The 24,428-nt window shown below is 39.1% G+C and overlaps 1 protein-coding gene across 1 annotated transcript in view; it reads right to left on the reverse strand.

Annotated features, from left to right (window-relative positions):
- Window positions 1–2,468: 2,468 nt before the first annotated feature.
- LOC141806070 (uncharacterized protein C14orf132-like) overlaps window positions 2,469–24,428 on the reverse strand; it is a 35,981-nt gene continuing 14,021 nt past the window's right edge. The window contains exon 2 of the mRNA XM_074691296.1: window positions 2,469–4,505. Within this exon, the coding sequence (XP_074547397.1) occupies window positions 4,269–4,505 (237 nt within the window). The 3' untranslated portion in view covers window positions 2,469–4,268. The remainder of the gene's footprint in view (window positions 4,506–24,428) is intronic.

Raw genomic sequence — 24,428 nt, forward strand, 5'->3', positions numbered from 1 at the left:
CCCAGGAGACTTCTCTGTGATTGTGTCAGAAAAGTCATAACAAGCAGCAGGATCAATGTGAATTTTCTTTTTTTTTTTTTGGTGCAGCTTAATTTACCAACAGCTCTCAAAAGCTGTGACAGATCAGCACGGCCTATTGATTATCTGGAACATCAAACCAAGCCGTCTTGTCATGTTTTTAAAGTGAGGATTTAGTCTGGAAGGTGATTTAAAAGTTTGTCATTATTGTTTTTGGGTTATGACTGAGATTTCTGAATGGTTTTGACAAGATTTCACCTTTGACCCAGGTGGGTATGCAACAAAATTCCTCTGGATACAAGCTATTCTGGATGTGACAGTTACACATAGATGGGTAATTATTATAAACTCACTGCCGGCTGTTTTAGAGCCGTCTGATTGAGCTTTAAGACCCAGTGAATATTGTGTTAAGTGATATGTAAACACAAGACTACCAATAGAAAAGTTGGACTCTATTCCCTAAAAAAAAAAAAAAAAATCATCTTTTTCTTTCTTCAGTAATCAGCAGTAGAGCGTATGCTGATTTTACTAAAAAAAATACCTGTTTGACCAAAAAAAAAAAAAAAAAAAACAGAAAAAGCAAGCTTTGAATCTTTTTTGTTTTTTTTTGCGCTTGTCTCCAGAGCTCCATTCTTTGATTCTCTAAATCAGTGGTCCCCAACCTGTTTTGCACCATGGACCTGTTTAATGTCAGACAGTATTGTCACGGACCGACTCTTCTTCTGTCTCCTCACTGGCTCTTTTACCCTGCCAAAAGAAACTTTCCAAAGATGTTTGTTTTTTTGTCCATTTTTCTAGCGTGGAGATTTGGTGACAAGAATGAGTCATGGATGGGTATGACAGAGAAAATCCAGGTCATTTTTCAAAATAAAACATCAAAATAAACCTGAAACAATTTAGGTTGAGTTTTTTTTGTGTGCGGCCCGGTACCAATTGACCCGCGGATCGGTCAAGGGCGGTACCAGTCTAAATGATGTCCATCAACTTTTCTCGCGATTGTGACAATTCTCTGTTTGAGCATGATCTACCTGAACTTGTCCGACTTGCTACATTTCACCATTTTCTTGGTCTTCTCTCATCTTCTTCTCATAATTGATGCTGATTTGTCATCCAAAGGGAGCACCGCTGCCACCTAAAGGGTCAGTTCATCAGTGCACTACTTTCCCCCAACCCTTCCTGTTAAAAAACAGAATTGACATCTATTGAAGTGAACGGCAGCCTCCATTAAGCAAAACAACAGTAATTTCATAATTTTGCCTGAACCCAAATAGTTAAAAAGTGAACTTCCTTAATTGATTTGGACTGATATGATCAAGAATTCTCACCGTTAAGTACATGAATTATGTGACCCACACAAAAAAAGTATTTTGAAGTCTAAAGGTAAAATAGGGTGTTTTGTTTAACTCCATATTTTATAACAGTATTTCTGTACGGAAACATTGCAACTTCTTGCACACGACAGAAGGGGAAGGAGGGTTGCTGGGATCAACAGAGGAGTGAATCCAGATGGCTTCAGAACAACTTGTACCTGTGTCAGAATGACAGATGGCACTATTTCAGCTAAGCATCAATCTCACTTGAATGCTTAGCAGCGACTGTTGTTGACTGTCAGCGGGCCGGCTACACCAGGAGCAACGCCAGGTGATTCAAGTGGAGAGAGATGGAGCTGAAACACCTTCGTGCATGATCAAGCACCGTGTACAAAAGCCAAAAAAGTTTGTGTTTCACCGAGAATGTGTCCAGTGAATCAGTCTTCATTTGACAGTCAGGTCTTGTGGGCAGGTCTCTATGGAAAGGTTTGGCAAAAGAGAAAAACAACATGCATTCATACAGAAATTTTAATAGGATCTATCTTTACAAAAGAAGCATTGTGTATGTGGATTACAACATGTCTACATACAGTATTTTTACATTGACCAGTTATTAAAAATATCAGATTGAGAAGTTCTTTGAGCACTTAAAATCCTAATAATGGAGATGAGTGTGTTTCTCTATGAGTAAAGCTTATACAGTGAGCTTCATCTGTAACTGACGTATGGATTTTTAATATATTGTATATACAGGGCAGCTCTGCCTAAATCATCCTAGAACACATTTATATCACTTTTTAAATCCAAGGAGAAATAAAGAAAATATGATAAATTTACAAATAAATAAATAAATAAATAAATGAATAAATTGCTTCTGACCTCATATTAATAAAGGCATTAGATAAACATCATTTAGTACTCCTATAGTTGCTTCAAACAGTGTAAGCCAAGCACAAATCACATTCATAGGTTAGCGGATGCAACATGTATAAAAGCGGTGTTGTGGTTAATGCCTGAGTCTCAGAGTAGAAGTCATTGCTCCCAATTAGGGGGGGGATTAGTTGCCATGGAGACAGCTGCCTCCAGATTCTGCTACAACAGGAAACTAATTTAGTGAACAGAGACGAATTTAGAGGGGGGGGGGGGGGGGGGGGCAGCTTCAAATCAAAATCTCATTTAAAAATAAGGCATCCTTTCCACACAAACAATAGCATGTGCTTTACATATATGCCTGTACACTTCTGAAACAGCAGCATCTCACAGCTTCTGTCACTAACAATTTAAAATCTGCGTCTCGATTCGAGGGCTGCAGTGTTTGAAAGCTGCTTTTTAAGACTGAATGTGGCGATGTTGCAGATTGAGGGCAGTCCTGTTCCCAAGGTTCCTCTAAATGCAGCCAAAAAAAATGTGCCTTTCCTCATCTGCAGAAGAACAGGTGCACCTTAATGGCTTGACATCCCATAATTCTTTGCATGTTCATTGGGAAAAAAAGTGGTTATACAATATTTAGGATGGTATAGAAGTACATATTGATTCCTTGTTATCACAGAATTTGGTTAGTTTCGTAACACTACAGATGCAAGGTAGTTTGTCACATTAGCTAGCTAGCTAGCTAACTATTGATTGTTGGCCAGTGGGTTGGCGCTTTGTGATACTGGCGTACAGTATGACGTGCTCAGGGAATCTCCTATTGAACAGACCTTCTCCCCAAGCTATTGAGACCACTTCCTTCAAGTGCTGCAGCCCACAGATTGGGACATATCAACGTGATAAACTTATATCTTGTTCTTTACTTACTAACAATTTTTACTTTTGTATTTACCTCTACAAATTTTGGTATTTTGCACTCTGGTAACATTTTTTCTTCGGGATTGATAAAGTGGATCTTGTCTTATCTTAAAACACTTCAAAAAGCTGCACTTTGAAAAAAAAAGAAGCCATAAACGGTAATCAGGTATGGAGAGGAAAGTAGGCTTGGGATTCTGTTTGTGCTTTAATTGTATAAAGTAATAATGTGTAAATAATGTCTAAACAGAGCTGAACAGACTATGATTTAATCCCTGGTGACAACAAAATCCATTAGTTTCAACTGGTTGACTTAGTTTTTCATCACACATCTTACTATAAATTCTTCCCCCTAGTCGATACAGCTCTACAGAAAGTGTCTTCTTTAATGGATTATATGATAGTCAGAGCTTTCCTGATGATCAAATTGTAAAGAAACACAACAGATACCTCAAGTGTCAGTGTCCGTACCATGTTCATTCACAGATTAGTCCTTAAATGAGCTCTATCTTTGTCAAGCTCAGACCTGTCTCATATGAAAATAATCCCAGCACTTTGTAAATCTTTTAACATTCACCATCTCTCTTCAGCCACATAATTAAACAGCTCTGCCCTGAATTGCTTTGAAACTATCTGGTGATGGTTGAAGATGGCCTGGATCAACCCGAATCTTAAGCCCCATTTAATCTCCCTTCCCGTCTCTGCATTACAAGTGATGGTGTTGTCTGAGGAGAAACACGGAAACAAACTTAAGCTGGGAAAAAAAACACACACACACAAAGTTTGTTTGATTCTTGCTTCAGGGTCCAGGTTTCATGTTTCTGTTTTTAACTAAAGAGCTGTTGTACACAAAAGCCTCTTACTGAACTTCCATTTGTAGCAGCCAAAAACATTTGGTGCCAACAAATGCGGCCAAGGCTCGGTCTCTCCCTCTGATGAAGTATAGGAGTCTATATGTCATTGTCTAGTTTCACAACTTCCACACCCTCAGGGGCCAAAACTGATCTAAAGCCAGGTGTGAAAGAAAGAGGGAGAAAGAGAGACACAGAGAAAGAGTTTGCATGTTTTTTTACAAAGCCTGGCCTCACTCCTGGGTCCAGAAATCTGAGAAAAGCACAACATGTCGGTGCATTTCTCTTCGTTAGCACATGTTCATCAGAAAGTGCAGGCGTAGACAACACCAACAACGACAATGTTTCCAATGGTGGCAATTATTGCAATCCAGAGCCAGATGGCATCACTGGACATGGACTGCGACTCATCCGGCTGTCCATGAACTGATGCAGCTGAGGCAGCAGCGTGGACACTGGCCGAGGAGTTAAAGAGCGAGTGCTCGCCACTGTAGTCATCATTGGGCGACGAGTCCATGAAGGCCCCCGTCATGACCGGGATCTAAAGGGGAAATGGAAAAGGAAAGGTCACAGTTCATTTCAAATTTGGCACTTCTCATTAATATACATTTCATGATGAGATCGCAAAGCCTGAGTAATGCCTGAGGATGTTAACGGCTCTCTGTGATACCAGTTCATCTATTCTCATTTGACCATGACATGCAGCAGCATACTAATGAACCACAGAGGCTGAAGTTTCTGTCTCTACCTGCGAGTCAATTTGGAAACAAAGACACTTGTCAGATGAAGGGAAAAACATGTTCACGAGCTCTAACAAGTTGCCCCATGAACTAAATGTTGACAACTGCTGCAGTACTTTCCAGGGCACAGGGTAATTTTTTCAAAAACTTGTCTTTTGAATCAAATTTTACTAGTATCTGTTCTTTTCTGGCATATTTGTCTTTTTAGATTGGGAACTATGAGCAGCTTGTTAAACTGGCCTGATAGTTGTTTTGAATTTAAGTGTCTTCTGTGACAAGGCCAATTAGCCCATCATGGTAACCCAAACTTTACCATACCTAGGCCCCCCAAACAGCATTTGCTTTTGGTTGGGGACCCCCTTTGGAAACCAACAGAAAATGCTGCAAAATGTGAAAAGAAATTTCAACTTTAAGAATGTATTTGATAACATTTATTCACTTTTCAATAATTATTACATTTGTTAAGAATAATAAATTATTAAAAAAATGCCTCGATTATGGCACTTTAGGTGTTACATGTTCAGGACAAATTGTTATAAAAACCACCACTTTCTATTTCTTACCATTCCTCCAATTTTTTGAGGCCCCCCTAGTGCCTCCTGGCAGCCCTCCAGTGAAAACCCTTTTATCGGCCCCTGTCTCTGATTCTGATACTTCATTCAGCTGCTGTCTCTTTTCAGCTTTGTGCTCAACAAACTGCCTTCATTCTGATTGGCCAGGCCAAGAGCTTGTTTGAGGCCAATCCCTTTGGTGTTTTAGTATTTGTTCCCAAAATGATCTTCAGCCACAGTTATACCAGGTATATATTTTTGATCTTAATCTCAGCTAAGGCACATGTTAAAGAGGGTAAAGAGGAGAACCAAAGATTATATGTTTCACCAGCCTCTCTCTTTAAGTTGCTGCCTTTTTAAGGCTTGCTGCTCCAAAGACCATACAGTCTCTATAGTGCTCCTGTAGTAGCTTTACATGACTTATAGCACCAAAAAAAAAATCATTTTTTCTCTCAGTAGTGTTTTAGAAACCTTTATTTCAGCCTCTGCCTGAAACACTTCATTTTAGTGGCTGTCTCTTTAAGGCTCCCCACTCAAAAACCCCCATTCTTTGAAATGGCAAGGCATCTGCAGGTCTGTAGGGGTCAGACCTTGATATTAGAGGCCCACCCCTTGAACATGTCATGAGCCAGTTATGAGACTTTTATGTGATGAACTCATCATTTCACCAAGTCTCATTTTGATCTTGTGAAGATCTCGTACTTTCTTTAGAAAAGACCATTTAGGGAAGCTCACACACTAATTCAGCATTTTTTCGACTAGTGATAAATAGTGTTTTGAAAATTAGCATACCTTTAGCATGAAAATCCAGCATTGTTACTTTGTATCCATGTTTAGAATATTGGGAAAGCATTATACCCCCTCTTTAAACACTATAACTTAGCATGTAGGGATGTTGCCAGTGTATTCCAACTTTCATTATTGTGTTAAGCAACCCACAATGCTTTGCCTGCGTACAATCTGAAGAGCCCCTGGCATATTGTCAGTGCTTTTCATGACTTTGCATATTTAAAGTGTTTGTTCACTCCAACAGAAATACAGCAAGACAAAAACAAACACATCATATTAAAGTCCTGTTGCAGAAAACAGTCTTGCCTTTCCTGACAATCACACTACACCTCCTTTGTTCCTATTGGTCAAGCATTGGCAAGTCTGAGTGCTACAAATTAACAGAAATAAGATTTAACTGCATCACAACGTCATTACGAAGGTTCCCTCACAGGAATGGTGAATCCCAGTCAGTCTCACACTCTGCTGCATGCGTGCATGAGTGTGTTTGCTTGCATGTGTGTCTATTCAGGTAGCAATGCCTCATTAACATGGAATGAATATTTCAGATGTGGCAAGTGAGTATGATGTATTGCTTGGGACAATTAGAGACCTGTGAAGGTTTACCATTAGAGCAGAAGGAAGTGAATGCTCTTTTGTGTTGTGTGTGTGTGTGAGAGAGAGAGAGAATTTTACATGTGTGTGGCATGAAACTAGAGTTAAACTCAGATTGGAAAACAGGCGGAAGCTGTGGAAAAACAATGCTAAAAATATCTCACAGGGATGTGTGATGCTCACATACAAGGAAATCTTCTCTTGCTTGCTCATTTGTTCAGCCCAGCCTCTTTCTCTGTCTGACACACATGCACATACATCCTTCAGGTCTTCCCTTGTACTATAATAATGCTGTTTATAGCGCACTGTGTTGCTGCTGTCCACTCATTGGCCCCTGGTGGTGAATAATGACATGACACATCATGTGGGGCACACGCTGCACACATGAGCATGATAAAGGAAGACAGGCGACACAAAGTCCAGAAACCTAGATCTCCCTGCCCCCACTCAGCGAGTTCAATCATTTCTCCTGATGCAGTGTATGTACTTTTCGTACAGTTGATCCTTTAACCTACTAAGGGCAGATTTATATTAAAAAGTCATGCATGTCACATGAGCCTTTTTATAACCTCATATATATTTCATAGCATCACTGGCACGTTCCTGTAGAAAATCGATCAGTAATGGTTGGATCCATCAATATCATTAGCTTCTATGCTTAACAATTCCCTTGTCCATTCTTTACATTACACTGGAGCAGCTGGCGTCACGTGCCTTGCCACACATCAGTCATGCTAGTCAGTCAGTAGAAGAATTTCCAAGACCGTGGACAAGAGAGCAAAGCGATCAAAAGCTTAGCTTCACTTTACCAAAAAGGCTGCCAGCAATGCTGTAATATCATGCAAGAGTGGCAACACCACTAACATCCACCCATACATCCATCCATTTCCTTAACCGCTTGTCCTGTTCAGGGTCGTGTGTGGCTGGAGCCTACCCCAGCTGTCATTGGGCAAGAGGCGGGGTACACCCTGGACTGGTCGCCGACCAATCACAGGGCTGACACAGAGATAGACAACCATTCACTCACACACTCACACCTAGGGACAATTTAGAGCGACCAATTAACCTGGTGAGCATGTTTTTGGACAGTGGGAGGAAGCTGGAGTAAGCTGCAGCGCTACCCGTTGCACCACCGTGCAGCCCCCACCACTGACATGTCAAAACATTTGTCGACACATGGCGTTAGATACCAAAGTGTCATGTCATATTCGTTTTCTTTCAATCTCGATAAAATGTTGACACAGAAAACCTGTTAGAAAAACTTTTTGCACAAAGAAAATTCAGAGGAGGAATTGATAAGAGAATGGATAAAAAATTTGATTGATGAGTGTTTTGGATAATGGCATTGGTATTATAAAATTTCATCAATACTCACTTCATTTGATTTCACGTCTTGGCGATGACACCGTTTCAAATGACCTACACATAACTTCCAGTCTTATAGCAATAAACTTGCATATGTGGCATCCTGCCTTAAAGATGTATACTTGCAAATTTTGCATCTAGACAAAATGGGTTAATAGAGTTATAAATACTCAATGATTAAAAAAATCATGACTCACCCCTAGTTTCTTTATATGACATTTTACAAAGGTATGGATATATAGAAAGCCAGGACCCTCAATCTAGGACTGCAAGTGCTTATGTGAGAAATTAACTATGGTTTCAATTGTCTCTAAGTCATGCTATCAGAACCTATTGTGGTTGTTTTAACAAGATAAGTCTTGCTTACAAAAGCAGTACATATTTTGCATTGATGCTCAGGCTCTAAACAGCTTATTTATTTGAAACAGATTGTTTTCCTTATTGTGTTAAGTAAAATAATTCCAACATCCCTTGATCATCCTTTATTTTTTAAATAAACTGAAGATTATTCAGGAATTAAAAATGTACAAGTAGAATATTTTTTTACATTTTAGAAATCCTGTCAACCCTTTGATCAACAAGCTGCATGTTTCATTTTCTATTCTTTTGAACAAATCACATTGCAATCTCCAGAAAGCACAAAGGCGAAACCTTGTTCTGCACAAGATTCATCCAGCGAATCCAACATCCAGTCTGATGATAACTGAAGCTCTCAACGCTGTCTGCATTCTTTATATTTATGTTTTATTTATAAGAAACTCATTGTTCACAGAAGTGAGCTGTTTGCATAAATGGGGTAGTGTACCGGATAAAATGAAGTGAACTCTGGGAATATGCAGAAAAATATTCCAAATTGGTCTGAGTTTGAATATTTCATCGCACAGGTTCACTATTTTGGGCAAAGTAAAGGTGCTTCAATCTGTATATGTAGATATGTGTTTCAGGCGTATGTCAGCAGAATAGCAACACCATTTTTAATGGGCCTGCTTCTCTATCACTTAATATAACCCCACAACTCCCACATGGAATCTTGATGCAGGGAAAGAACAGCATGTGGTAAAGCCTTAATGGAAAGGAGGAAAATAGAGACCTTGAAAATGAGCGCCCTTTACGTTTGAGCACTTATGTGGGTCATGAAGGTCATCCCCTCAGCAGCACTGACAGTAAACACATGCTTGTTGACATTTATAGACGGGCCTGTTCAGTAATCCAGTTATATAACAAACCCAAGTTTCTTAGAAACCAGTTTTAACCTCTCTAGCTCAATTGCTTCAGCAAGCATACCCACAGAAAGGGCTTGGGACTAAACTGAATTAGATATGTTGTGCAATTGACCTTAAAGTGGGGGCACTGTGCTTTTTTAAAGACTGCATACTGTCCCTCTGGTACCTCAGTAGTAGCTTAGCATGATTTACAGCTCAAATAAAAAATCTTTTTTTTTTTTAGAAATGCTTGTTTCAGCCTTTATCTGAAACCCTTCATTCCAGCTGCTGTGTCTTTAAGGCTCCCTGCTCCACAAACCCCTTTCCCTCTGATTGGCCTGCCCTCTGAACAATGAGCAGACCTTGGTGTTTAAGGACCACCCCCTTTCAACATGTCATGATGATACCCTTATGTGATGACCTTATCATTTCAGCAGGTCTCATAAAAACCACATGAAGATCTTGTGCTAACTTTAGCAGACTAGCCTTTTTTAGCAGCTCACAGGCAGATTTGGGGGGATTTCTACAACATGTGAATATGCAGTAGTTTGAAAATCTGCATGTGTTTGAAAAGGAGGTTTTCATGTTGTAGGTATGAGATAAAATAATATCCTCTTTCTAAATATTCAAAAGTTCTAGTGTATTTCAGCAATGGTATGAGCTCAGGTGGCCTAGTGGTCTAGTTCCATGGCGTTTGCCCTTGCACAGGTGGCCTGGATCTGGATCCAGCCTGTGGCCTCTTTCCCTCTCCTTCACTCTCGTTATGTTTCCTACTCTATCCACTGTCCTCCTCTGTCCACTTTAGGACACAAAGACCCCAAAATAACTTTAAAAACATAAAATGAATTGTAGTCAAAGCTAAAGAAATCATAGAACTTAAATGACTCGTTTTAACATGGGTAACTTTCAATCAAGAAAAGTAGTGTTGGCTATAAGCTAGTTACCTTATATAGCTGTGCTGCTCACAATCAAGTTGGATCGCTCCAGTATACACTGGAGGCTGAAAAGTTCAGTTTTTCTTGAGAAGAGCAGTAAGTCTATGGCTAAAATATTTCTAAGATGTCTGATTTTAGTGGACTGTCCCTTTAAAAAAAGTAATTGCACTCTGACTGGTTAAACACATACAGTAAATATGCAAGGATCCTATTATTTCATCTTTGATCACACTAGATGTCAGTTCACTCTTTTAACCAGCACCAGTTGAATCTCCAGACGTCTTGGCTTCACACCGTCTTGGCTTTGAGTGATGCCTACACCTTTTCGATCCTCCACACAGTAAATCCCTAATCTAAAGCAGAAGTTCCTTTCACTGTATTCCACCTGCTCTGCTCTCACAGCTTTGATTTATTCGCCCCAGCTGTTCCAAGAGCTGTGCCATCTACTCGGATGATCACAGTAATTGTGAAATAGAATGGGCTGTAATTGCCTCCTGTGGGATGTCTCCACCAGTAAGTGCTTCGTGAAAACGGCTTTGGAACAAACAAGCAAAACTTGAAGTGATGCCTTTGGATGGTGAGGAACCAAATATAAACCTAACCGCAAAAGCAACGCAGCTGATGAGACAAAATCAGAGAGAACAAGTTGGCTTTCTGCACTCAAGGATAGAATGAACCAAGTCTCCGATCAGAGTCGATACCAGGGCTTGTGAGCACAAAAACTTCAAGGTGTGCTCGAGCTAACTGTATTGGAGAAAAACAGGCACAGAGGCGGACCCCTGATGGGTAAAGATTAGACTGTGGGTTTGACATCACACGAACAGTCGATGAAAACACAACACTGTTGATGTTTTCTTACTTTCACAACCACCTCTGCTCCATTTATGACGGCACTGCTTGGTCAGGTGTTACTGTTTGCTTTTCTTGTAACAAACACTGGCTTTTAGCAAGAGACAAATACCTTTCCTTTCATAGTGCATAACATCCTTAACCAAGGTCATTACACAACATCATCCCAGACCATCCACCCCTTCAGAAAATAGGGGGTACATCACTGAAAGAGGCCAACAATTTTAAATAACTTGGGTCATGGATTAGCTCGTCAGAGCAGGAAATTAAAGCGAGGAAGGCCTTAGAGCAGTATGAAAAGTGTTTGAATAACACTCTGTGACGGTGAAGTCTGATACTGGACCTGCTCTTCAAAACTCTCTGGATGGAATCAACACCAGCTGTGTGTGTGTGTGTGTGTGTATGTTCAAATACAAGGGCACTGAGGATAAGAAACTCCTGTGACATCATACGCGTATGCTGGTGCAGAAAGAACTGGTAAGCTAGCAGAAGCATGAAGGAAAGAGATGACTAGAAACTTTGCTCGAGGGCTTGTATCTAAGACTGAATGAATGATTAAACAGCAATGCTCTCTGGGAAGTTGCTGGATGTAAATAAACAACATCAAATATGATTTTGAAAATTAAAAAGTAGCCTGATGTTTTCTCTACCTTTCTGTTGGATTCTGTTGGATAAGAAATGCAAAATTCAAACAACAGAATTTTGATGACTTCTGTCTTGTAATCACACTTAAAGATCAGTTGGAATTTTTGTGAAAATTAAAAAATGTAAAGCTCTTGAGGAAAGGAAGAATTCGTTTTTTTGTGTATTTGAGAAAACATAGCCAAGTCGTAGAGTATCCACAGCACTACAGAATGTTGCAAATGCCTTATGGATTGGTTTTATCTGTTTTATCTCTGATCATCAATGGGTCAAATGATATAAGCACCAGCAGGGACTTCTGGGAAATCACCCACGCTTCCTCAATACTGCATTCCATTTTTGCCCCTACCAGAGTTCAATGAAAATCTCTAACCTCTGAGTTTTCTCACACTCTTCTTGACTGTGATAGGACTTTTTGCAATGTTTTGAAATCATTTAAATTATTGAAAAGAAACTGTTTTCAGTGTACACATGTATCTGCATGCATATTTGAATGCAGAACTTCCAAAGTTCTGCTCTCTAAGGCAACTACTGCTGCACGGAAGCTTTCGTTATAAATAGATTATACCCAAAGATTATACCCTGTAAACATTTGGGATATTTTTGATGCAAAACAGCATATGCAAAAAGACTACCACTCTGCAACAACAAAAATACTGGTCTTAAAGTTTGAGGGCAATACACTCTCTCAGGAATGGTGAAAGTTTCTCTTTACCCACAACGTAATGGAATATTTATGGGCTCGTTTCAAAGCAGACACTTTGAGTCATAGTAGGAATGACACAAGAGTTACTGATACAAGAAGTAAACAGTACACACACCAGGGACCTTACGCTGAAGTGGTATCCAGGTACTGTAATCTCATTAATGTTATTATTGTGATAGTGCCAGGATGTCTGCTTTTTAAAGGGCTCCTCTCCCTCACTCATTGTCTTCCCAGCCAACAGAATCAGTGCACAGATCCTCACCTCAGCAGTGTGACAAACACAGATGTAATTACACACAGATGTTACCTGTCATCCTGACAAGCTCACTGCCTCACCATATGTATCACGCCGATGCTGATTAAAATGCCTCTAATTAAAAAAATAGTAGTTTGAAACAGCGAAGTGCATGACAATACCCTTATGAATTAAATAGTGGTTTTAATCTGTTCTAATCTAAATATATCTAAATCCGGAACATACACTAGCATAAATAAATAAAGGTGTCAACATGACAGCTAGGTGCACTGGTCAAGTGGGTTGATGTAGATAGAGATCAGGTAGGTCTTTTGTTTTTTTCCAAAGTGCTGTGGTGCCTCACTGGTATTGTCAGAAGAACTGTACAAAATATCCCATATTTAATTTATGTGAAGTTTTATTTGTTTGAAAATAACTGAAAATGGACACAAAGTGGACACACTCTGATTGTTGATGCCTCCTAGAATTGATACATTAAAGCACTTGGGACAAAATTCGAAGTACTGGACATTTATCTTTAAAAAAATCTACATAATAATAGTAATAGTTATAATAATAATAATAATAATAATAATAATAATAATAATAATAATAATAATAATAATAATAATAATAATTATTATTATTATTATGATAAAAATAATAATACTTTATACATTTTTTTTATCACTCCACCAAATTTTAAGCAGGCTACCTTGAAATTGCTGCAATCTGTTCTTACCAGTCTTTCTTACAATGCCAAAAACAAATAATTAAACAAAAAAATCTCTAATTGAGAACATTGTTGATTGTTGATGATGAACTTTCAAAAATTCTGGACATAATGCATTCAGGTCATACTCTTGATAAAGTATGTACTTAATACCTGTGATGTCACCCATTGGTTTCTGAAGAGATACAACAGTTGCTGTGGTGATCAATATTGGGATAGATAGAAGTTGGCTTGTTGGGGACAGCCATGGTGATTGAGGCCCAAACCTCAAATGTGTCATGGACCGGTTCATGGATCCTAATGTGATGACCACATGATTTTAGCAAGTTTTGTACAGATCTCATGAAGATCTCATGCTATCGTTTCCTAACAGAACGTTTTTATCAGTTTACAGAAAGATCTGAGGATTTCAACAATATATAAAAATGTAGCGGTTGGAAATTTGAACATGTTAATTTGGCCATCTGCCTTACTCTATATCTGTAGATGTAACAGTAGTAGAGGAGAGGCCCAGGATTGGAGGAGCCACTGTCCGCAGGTTGAGCTGTCAGGTTATAGCCTGGTGTGGCAACATGATGAACCTTGTATCTCAACCAGTTTTCATCCATTCAAGATGTACATGTTCATTAAATTTTGACTGAGAATCTCTAGAATTTTATGGGTAATTAAACAGACTGTAATAAGTATGAGTGACAGTAGAGCCAAATTAACACAACTTCCTTTAATGTACTTCTTATTTGGAATTTGTTCAGTCTGCACCTTTTATGATAACTATTGAGAGAAAGCTAAAACTTCTACTTTATTTATAAAGTACTTTAAAGTGCTGTATACAATCCTAAGTTATAATTATCTGACAGCAAATAAAAAAAAATTATAGACAATAAAATAATAAAAGAACAACAAAACAGACGGTAAAAGCCAACACCTCAAACCGTGTTAAAACCCAGGCAGAACAAATGGGTTTTAAGGGGTAATTTAAAAATGGAGAGTGAGTTGGCCTGCCTGATGTACAAAAGCAGATCGCTCCACAGTTTCAGGCCAGTTACAGAAAGGGCACCGTCACCCCTCAGCACCTCTTTGTCTACAGCTACAGAATTTGATCTGCTGATCTAAGAGAGCGTGGGGGAGTGTAGGGCTGAAGCAGGTCAGACAGATACTCTCTGGCAAGGCTGTGAAGACATTTAAAAGGAAATAAAAGAATTTTAAAATAAATCCGAAAACGAACGGGGTAGCCAATGGATTGAGGCTAAAATAAGAGCGATGTGCTCTTGCATCTTGGCTACAGTTAAAAGTCCAGCAGCGGCGTTGTGGACAAGTTGAAGTTGCCACTGGAATTTTTGACTATGACCGACATATAGGGCATTATAATAGTCCAGACGGGTTGTGACAAAAGCACAGATTAAAATCTCAAAGTCAAGAAGAGGCTTTACCTTTGAAAGATGCCTCAGATGAAAAAACTGGACCTGATCACTCATTTTATCTGAAGGCGGGTACACACCACAGGATAATCAGGCTGATTTTTGACCTGATCTCCCCCTTACGATAAAAGCCAGCAAAGGCCCGATTGTTTGATGACATCATGTGTGGTTTTCCCATTGTGTGGGGTGTGTAAAGAGTGATTTCTTCTAGTCCGAGCCGCTCGGAAAACCTCTGATTCAGAGATTGTAGATAATGAACATTAATATTTGGGACTAAAAATCCTGGAGTGTGTGGGGCACTCAGAGAGGAGCCGAGCAGGTACAGTGCGTAATGCCACCTGTACCTGAGCAAAGCCAATCAAGACGCGAGCTGTTTCAGCTGACTGACCGAAGACGTAGTAAGTAAGAAATTTATCCGAAATACTTGATATGACTTTACTCACCAACAACTTGCATCGTTACTTGTACAGCCCGTATCCCCGCTGTCTCCACAACCTTTTCAATAATCCTTTTCTTTTGTGTGCTTTTGCAGAAATTCCGGAGTCCGAAAACAAACATCTTTGCTTTTTCCCGTACGTCCGTCATGTTCGTTTACACTGAAGTCACGTTTTACTACGCGAGATTTGGAATATGAGGCTGAAGAAGCTGAAGCTCTGCTGAAGAATCTTACAGTGTGTGGTGTCCTCAGAGAGTAGACCACGCACTGTGAGATCAGGAGAGAGAAATCTTGCAAGATTCGTCTTTTGTTATCATCAAGTGTGTGCTCTCTAAATGTGTGAAGTTTTGGAGAATCAATGTGTACCAGCCTTGAGTCTCTCCAGGCAGAGCCTCGGATCATCCTGAAAAAATGTCTCTACAGTTAAGGATTAGCTTAAGGCTTAGAGCCTAAGACATGGCTAAAAAACAAAAGTGCAAAGCTGGTGACAGACAAAACAACCCTCTCAAGCATGGACTTAAAGATTTTGACCTTATTCACAACATTAGACTCTTTATTTGTAAAACCTGGTTAAACTTTTCACTGTTTTAATGTGGAAAACAGTCACAACTCCTCAAAGAGCCTTTAAAGATCGAATAAAGTTATTCAGAAAGGGTTATTCTGTCCTCCTACATGCAGTTTCATACAGATCGGGGAGATAAATAAAGCAAGATTACAGTGCTGCACATTAATATCTTTCATGAAAGGGGCGGCCATTGCAGAGGAGAAAAAGCCACTCTGTCTATACAAACACAGCCAAGTTAGTGAAAACAACAGATCTGGCCTGTACCATGCTATAGTGAAGCATATTGACCTTGTCCTGCCATAAATCTTAAATGAGATTTCCAGAGGTGTTAAGGAGGCTTGTTCACCCTGAAAGAAGCGGTGACACCTCCAGTTGCAGTCATGGTTCCCCCTGGTCAGATTTACGGCTGTGCTTTCATTGATTTTTCCCCTGTCTCTGACGCCCAGCAACATTTTTCAATAAATCTTGAAACTCAGCAAAACAAGTGAGGCTCAAGTGATTGTCTCTTGACACCCTGGTCAATCTGACAGCTTGGTGGAAATGCAGCACAGAGGAAAGTTTATTACTCAACAAATGATGAATGTCTCACACTCATTCTTTGCTTAACGTGTTTGACCTCCAAGAACCAGATTTTTAATCTACTATCAGTACTTATAGACGAGCATGAAGCATTTCAATAAACAACAACTAACAACAATGCATCTCCACTTGCTCAAGCTGCTATTTAGCAGTTGCGTGATAGCTTGAAATGTAAGATGAAAGCAAACTTGGCAGCTATGAAACAGTGAAATCCCAAAATGAAGTGGGATTGCTTAGTCCTGCCAAATGAGAGGGGAAATGATCACACATGGACAAGAATTTTAAAAGATGAGAAACAGAAAAAAAAGAAAAGGATAAAAGGAATGCCAAATTCCTGAGTGCCCGTCGAGCCTTGATATAAGACATTGTAAAAAAAGAACCCGAAGTCAGCGACAGCGAAACTGTCAGCGCATTAAAAAGTGAGTGAGAGAGGATGAAGAATAAGTGGAACAAGAAAGTTTAAAGACCGAGGATTTCATCTTCAGTCTTGTAAATGTCGTGATGACTGCATCGCATTTTCTCCCCCTGAAATGAAATAAATGAAGCCCTGATCTTTTTCATTTTCTGTGATTTTATCCTGGATACTCCCCGAGGCTTTAAGATTAGAAAGCAGAAATTCAATTGATGCTTTATTTATCACTGGAACAGCAAAGCTTCAACATTTATACTGCTGTCATAAGCTTTGAGTCTAAGCTTCTTTGTTTAAGGCTGTTTAGCATTGCTCTTACTTTTACTTCTAACACCCACAATTTTTTTTCCTACTTTCTGGTGAAGCTTATATCACCCATAAGAACGATTGGGAACAGATTTCTCTCTTGTTTCTGATACCCTTAACACTGATGTTAAGTGTTTTCAGGACACATAATGTTTATATTTCACAAAATGGAGCACAGAGACTTTAACAGTTGTTGATAATATAAGCAGACAAGAATGAGAAGCCCTGAAGTTGAAAACAGAACCACCTCAAAACTCTCTACCACTGAAGAGATTATTTTGTGTCTTTAACTATGCAAATGGTCAAGTCTAACAATTTAATTTAGCACACAACACAAACTTTTAGTGAATTCTTAAAACCATGTTGCTCAAACGAGGGGCTCCCAAAATAACAGACTGGGAAGCCCCAGCTGTGTGAATACCATAGACTGTATTTAGAATGGGCAGTGTGGCAATTGACCGGTTTTGAAGCCAGCTGCTTAGCACAGCTACAGTTCACAAATTATCCTCAGAGGCATGACAATTGTTGCAACTGCTGGTGAGGATAGAACACAACTGATAGGGCACGCTGCTTCATATTAGTGAGTTGTATTGGCGGTGCAGCAGCAGACTCCTGAGCTTCATATAGTCTGTACTTAAGGAAAAACTCTTCTGCTAACCTGGTTGATAAGGCACTGTGTGTTTACACATGGCTTTATAGCAGGGGTGGCCAACCTGTGGCTTGCGAGCCACATGTGGCTCTTTGCCTCTCGGTGTGCGGCTCTTTGATCAATTAATTAAAAAATATATATATATTGTAGTAGTAGTAGTAGTGGTGTGCCAATCTATCTAAAATATTGGTTTATTGATGCCAACTTTGTGATCAGTATTAATTAATACTTGTGTGATGAGATTGATACTTAAGTTTCAGTTTCTTTTCTCTACATTGCACATGTGTAGCGCTCTAAATAGACAGATTACGCTTTGTCACTTCTGCAGTATAAACAGAAACTTGTCTTAGACATGGCTCCAGGTACGCACTGAAACACTCACAAACACAGTAAATGTCACTTTAAGAATTGGAAATCTATTGATTTTCATCTTATGTCATTCCATGACAGAGGAATTGTGTGTGTGATGTGGCTCTTTGTAGTACCGCGGTAGTTTTTGTGGCTCTTGGTCTCTGACTGTTTGGCCACCGCTGCTTTATAGAAATGTACAGAGCATCTAAGATGGTTTAACATGCAAACCAACTTACTGCACAACAATGAATGAGAGAAATACTGTGACATACAAACTGTTACACTGCTGCCTCAGTAATAAAAAATTCAGTGATATGAATTTTTACTTATACCCCCAGCACTAAATCTAGGATACTGAATTACACTGAATGATGGAAAATTGGACAGCCTTTGTGCACATGTAGCAGATTTTCTGTTTGCATTGTTTCAGATAATATTCAACCCCACTTTAAGAATAACTACGGATGGGTATTGATGAAATTTTATTGATACCAATACCATTATCAATTCTGCTTGTCGATCCGATTTGTTATCATTCCCCTTATCAAGTCCTCCTCTGAATTTTCTGTGTACAAAAAGTCTGCTTTACAGGTTTTCTGTGTCATCAACATATTATTGAGTTTTTAAGTAAACATATGTCATGACACTTGTGGTTTTAAACGCCATGCATCGACAAATGCTTTAACATGTTGATGGTGTTGCCACCCTTGCATGATATTATAGTCCTGCACAAATTGCAATTTGTCTTCTTATCGTCCTACTTGGCGATTTCTCCACCATTGTCTTAGAAAATCTGCTGTTGACTGACAAGTGTCATTGATGTCACATGACATGGACGTGAGGATGTCAATGGGTCAAAACATTTCTCATCGATTCTTAATGGAAACCAGTCATTGATGCCCATCCCTATGGTTTAAATGACTGGTTTAAAAAAAACATATAGTTTGATTTATCTTAATAATGCTTCCCTTGCGATGTAGAGTAACTTGCAAACTTGTTTTTAATTTCTTCTGAAAAACGTAAGACTTACACTCATTTATCATTCACAGGAGCAGGTATTTTAAATATGCATAAACTGGATTATGTGCAGCATGTGTTGAGTTGACACCAAAGAGCACATCATGCCATAGGATCAGAGATTTCTTCCTGCATGTGTAATGTCGCACACACTACCCCACAATCTACATGCAGAGCCTGCTCATGTATTTTACATTGGGAGCCTTTCAATTAAAAACACACCCTGCAGTCTAACATGTTAGTGCCATCATGTTCAGCACCAGTGGCAGCTGTTAGCTTTGACTGGCCCCAGTGGAAAGATTGTTGAGTAGGGCTCCAACTTGTGCCAAGAAAAACAGAGTCATGAAAGCAAACGATGCAAAGCTGCAGCGCAACATCACTGCAGGCCCAGGGAAACAAAACCAAGACAAGGGTTGTTGTTTCAGCTTTTCATTTAATCCACAGACTGAAAGAGGCAGCTGCAGTCATCATTTATGGTTTAATTTATAAGCTGATATATAATTCAAGAAAGAGCATTCCTGAGCCGATGAAAATAAGAAGTGAGAGGAAAAAGAGCCACATCTTTAATTCTGACTTTTTAAGAAGCGCTGGCTGTTTTTCCTGCGTGGAGGAGAGAGTGGGTGCTGAGTCAGAACCAGGCTTGGTGGGATTGTGACATGAATGGCTTCACCAGAAATCTTATTCAAGAATTTAAGATGTCAAAGGTACTTCCTTTTAAAACTAAATCTGCGTTCCTTTCCACAAGACTGCATAAAATGTCTGACTTTTAATCTCAGACTGAGATTGCATGTCTAAAACTCAGGAAGTGTTTGATAGATAGTAATTTATGAAATTGGACAACAAAACAAAACGTTACAAGAGAAGAAAACCTGGATGGAGGTAAGGGAAGTCATAAGCCCCTCCAGGCAGCAGAGGGTGGATTTTTAGCTCATTGCATTTAATAATTTATCAGTCTCACCTGCGATGACTAGACTTTGTAATAAGCTTGTGCCTGTGAAACTGTTTATGTTTGTCCTTCCTGGCTTCTATCATCACAGGCTATGCTTTATTTTAGCTCAAAGGTTTCTGTTCTTTGTCTTATTTTGAGTTAAATCTTCAACTTGGTTGGTTTGTGACAACAGGAAGACGCCAGATGTGTCCACTGCATTTTAACTGCATGCCCTCTCATCTGTCAGCTTACTCCAGCAGTTCTTTCGTTTCCCACCCTATTGTTTTAGGGACGCTAAAGCTCAAACCTGTTGACTTCTGGCCTGGCTGCACTTACTATGCTGATTTGTTGCTACGTTCAAGCTAGATACGACCTGGTTTTGACACGGTTTGTTTTATTTTGAAAGTCACTGAGCATTTAGTGGTTTCAATGCACAATTTACTGTCTAGCTCAGGGGTTTTCAAAGTGTAAGACAGTGAGTCTCCCTTCAGAGAACATGAAGTCACCAGGGCCTCCCCTATTTTAATAAAACATATACTACTTCTAATAAATGAATAATACACTCTGGTTTTAACCACAAAACATACAAGTGTTTATTTTAAACACTGTGTCCTAATACAGTCTCCCAAATTGTAGTTAAAATGGGTAAGGATTAGATGAATTTAGGTCAATGCCTATTTGCTCATTTATTATAATGACTACATAAACTTCAAACATCAAAATAAAATTAGATGACAGCTCTTGAGCCAAGAGAGAAAGCATGGCCACTGTGGCAACAGTTAAAGATCAATCAAAATGCACTAATTAAAACATTGTTCATTTACAGATCAATCATACACTGAGCTGCTTTTAGCGTCTACAAAACTCTTGTTTGAGAAGACCGTTTAGACAGCTTTTCAAAAGCTAATAGATTACAAATTCACAGTAAACAAGGTACACACAGAGGCTTTGGAGAATTCGGTCTAAGAAAAACCCAAGTTTAAATATCAGTCGTTATCACTTTGCAAAATATGTTGGGTCTAGAGGGGTCTGAGACCACTATGAGACCCCCTAAAAGGCTCAATGGCAACGTTTCCTGAGGTCTTCTAAGAAGTACATTTCCCCATACATCGTTTAGCTGAGTTCATATGTTCACATACGTGTGAATTTGTGGGCACATACCCCTGAGGGATCCACGAGTTTCCTGTCTGGTTGCAGAGCAGAGCCGTTGTTGCGTTGTCCTGTGGCTCTGTGCATGGTAGCGCGTTCACGACTCTCATGGGCTTTCTACATAGCGCATGGCAAAGTTCAGCCCAGATGCACACACAGACGAGCATTCCATATGTTGGACAGCGTCAGGAAAAATAATCATGAAACTACAGCGCATTTGTTTCTAAAGTTTTTGTGCTCAGTGCCAGTTAAGACGTTTTTTTATTATTATTATTTGGTGTGTTGTTTTGGTCCTCTTCTTGCGCCTCCCCTGGAACTCTTTGCCCCCCCCCCACACACTTTAAAAACCACTGGTTCAGCTTAATTGCTTTAGCTGCTTTAGCAGGAGTATGAATAAATCTATAAACATTTACCAGCAGTACACTGAGTAAACATTTTAAACTAACAGGAATCACACTTGAACTTGTAACCATTAAATACAGCATTTAAGACATAAAATACTTGTATAAAATTGTAAAGAATAGAAAATGTAAACGTTAAATTACATCTTAGTTAATTGACTCCTTTCAGATTCTGTTTTTTTGTTGGTCAGCCATGAATTATTTGGCACGATGTGGCATGAGCTGCATAATTTATGAATGTAATATCCTTGACGTAACCTGTCTCTTTCTGAAACAGGGTTTTGAAGCAAATCATTGGCAGGAGCCATGGAAACAGGATGGGCTTTGAGCCCCATGACTAGCAGTCAAAAAATGTGACGGCTCATCTCGGTTATTTGAGGATCTGTCCCGGGATAAGTCAGTGAAAACGCCACAAAATGCGCGCCGTACTGAGTCGAACTGAACCTGTCTGCTTGGTGGAAACGCGGCTTTACACATTGTCTTCATCTCTCACTGCTGAAGGTTGCTGCTCAGGACCTCTCTGGCAGCAAAGAATAAAGGATATGGAAGTAAAAAAAACTGCATTTCCCAAAATGTCCACAGGTTGACTCTTTTTAAAAAAGGAGATTTTGATGGCAAAAATAAACATGTTACAGGCTGATACAAAAACTGAGTTTGGTCTGAATAGCTCATTGCTGTTATGGCAAAACACTGTACCCAAGTAAATTTTCTCAGTGGTTTGGAAAATAATACTACAATCACAGCTGACTTGGCTGACAGAAGGGCACTAACTATTAGAGAGGAGGTCTCTTTGCTTTGTATCAGAGGCTCTTCTCAAACATGTTTCTATCATGATTTATGTATGATGATATTCAAATATACTTTCTTTTGTATTAGAAATACACCAAAACAAAGAGAGGAAAAGAGGCCAGGAGGTATGATTTCCTTTCCATTTATCCTTTGATATGATAAAAAAAAAATACTGAAAATGTGTACCAAACCAAAAAGGGATTTGTAGTTTCAGAGGAGCAGTTCACTGCTTATGCTTAAATCGCAGCCAGAGTGAAAGAAAAACGGCACCATGCTCTCTGTATCCGCTGCTGTCAGCCACCCCTATGACTCCATGCATGTCTGCTCTGTCTCTGCAATTCTGAGAAATCTCCAGCCTCGACGTGGAAGCCCTTAATTGAATCTCCACTCATGTAAGACTGGGTTCAGAGCGAAGAGCAGCAGGGGCGGTGCTGCTTTGCTCCCACTCTCTATATACAGAAAAGGCAGAAACACCTCTGTCCACTTTGATCTCTGAAGACTCACAGCATTAAAAAGATCAAAAAACTACTTTGCTTCTGACACAGAATCCTGCTCTCAAAGCTGCTGCAACACGATGATTCATGATGGCACTCTGCAGTGATACATGCTTTAAACCTCAACCACATGTAAATAACCATTAGCAGAGACAAATTGGAAATTTGCTAATGGCATCTCCATCTCTGGTCAGCCACTCAGAGGAGACGAAGCTTTTATTTTTGCTCCACCACTGACAAAATGTTTTCATTTCAAATTAATTCAAAACAATTTGGATTAGATCAGTCTTATAAAGAGTTTACTATTTCAACCCCAAACACTTAAAACACTTAGATATTAAATAAAACTGTGTTTAAACCAAGCAGCAACCTTCAGTCACAAGAAATGAAGCCAAAGCAGAAGTGCTAAAAACTGCATTTGTTGAATGTTCACTCGAGGCTGACTAAGAGTACTCGAAACTACACCAATTCAAAAACAATGATTTTAAAACAAAAGTAAACACGTCTACAGCCTGACTCAAAAACTGACTTCAGTCTGAATTTTTACAGCACACAATGTTGGGAGGTGAATTTTTGTTGTCCAAGGCACAGCTCACCTGACTGTCAGGCAGGCACCCTGTGACTGTTCCACTACTTTAACGGAAGTTGGGTTGAGTTGAATATTTCTGATAAGGCTCCTGACAACAATAGTCAGAAACAGGTGGGTGACTTCGCTGAGACTAGGTCCATGTTTTATCAGGCTTATGATTCAAAATACATCAAAAGCAAGTTTCAGTTTTATCTAATTAACTTCTTATTATTTTTGTGATACATGCTCCTTTTGGTTTGATAACGAATGATAGCTATGAACTATGAACATTTCAGGCAAAACCAGTACTCGGTTGGCACCGCTGAGTACTCTTCAATTAATCAGCATCAATTAATACCTTTGCAAAGTTTTTGTATGCTAATATATATATATATACATATATATATATATATATATATATATATATATATATATATATATATATATATATATATATATATATATAATTCAGTTTAACAGAGCAAGATTTAATTGGAGTTCCTTTTCAAATATCTTTTGTACAACTGGCACTCATGCTTTCTTGTCAAGTTAGAAAGTTTTTATATATAGTGCATAAAGAGCGTATGAAAAAAATAAAAAAAAATAGAATAAACCCTCCAAGATGAGATAATAGTCACATAAACTATTTTATTTTTTATCTTTTTTTATCATTATTATTAAACGATTATTCCAATATTTGAAAATCATGACTCAATTCTAATGAAAAAGAACAGTTTGAAAAGCCTCGAGTCTGAACACGATTTCGAGAGGGAGCTAAAAGTTCAACTAGGGCTGAGACAAATAAAGCCAAACCTCCTTGAATCCGTCCTATTTCACTTCTCCCACTGAAAACCCAACAAGTCTAATATCAGATCTGTGCCTCCTTTTCAACCACAACCAAGCCTCGGGGTATGTTTCAGTCCTGGATCACTCCTTCATCTCTTTTAGCTTCATCTGCTCTGACCTTGTTATCGCTGGTCTCAAATCTTTTCTCCCTCCTGGCTCCTTGGGGCTGCAATGACTTGAGAAGAGCAGAGTCGCTTCTCATTCATGTAGGCTGAAAA

This window comes from Halichoeres trimaculatus, unplaced genomic scaffold (genome assembly GCF_033239565.1).
Source record: "Halichoeres trimaculatus isolate MK-OKI-2021-1 unplaced genomic scaffold, fHalTri1.1 fHalTri1_scaffold_17, whole genome shotgun sequence".
Classification (NCBI taxonomy): Eukaryota; Metazoa; Chordata; class Actinopteri; order Labriformes; family Labridae; genus Halichoeres; species Halichoeres trimaculatus.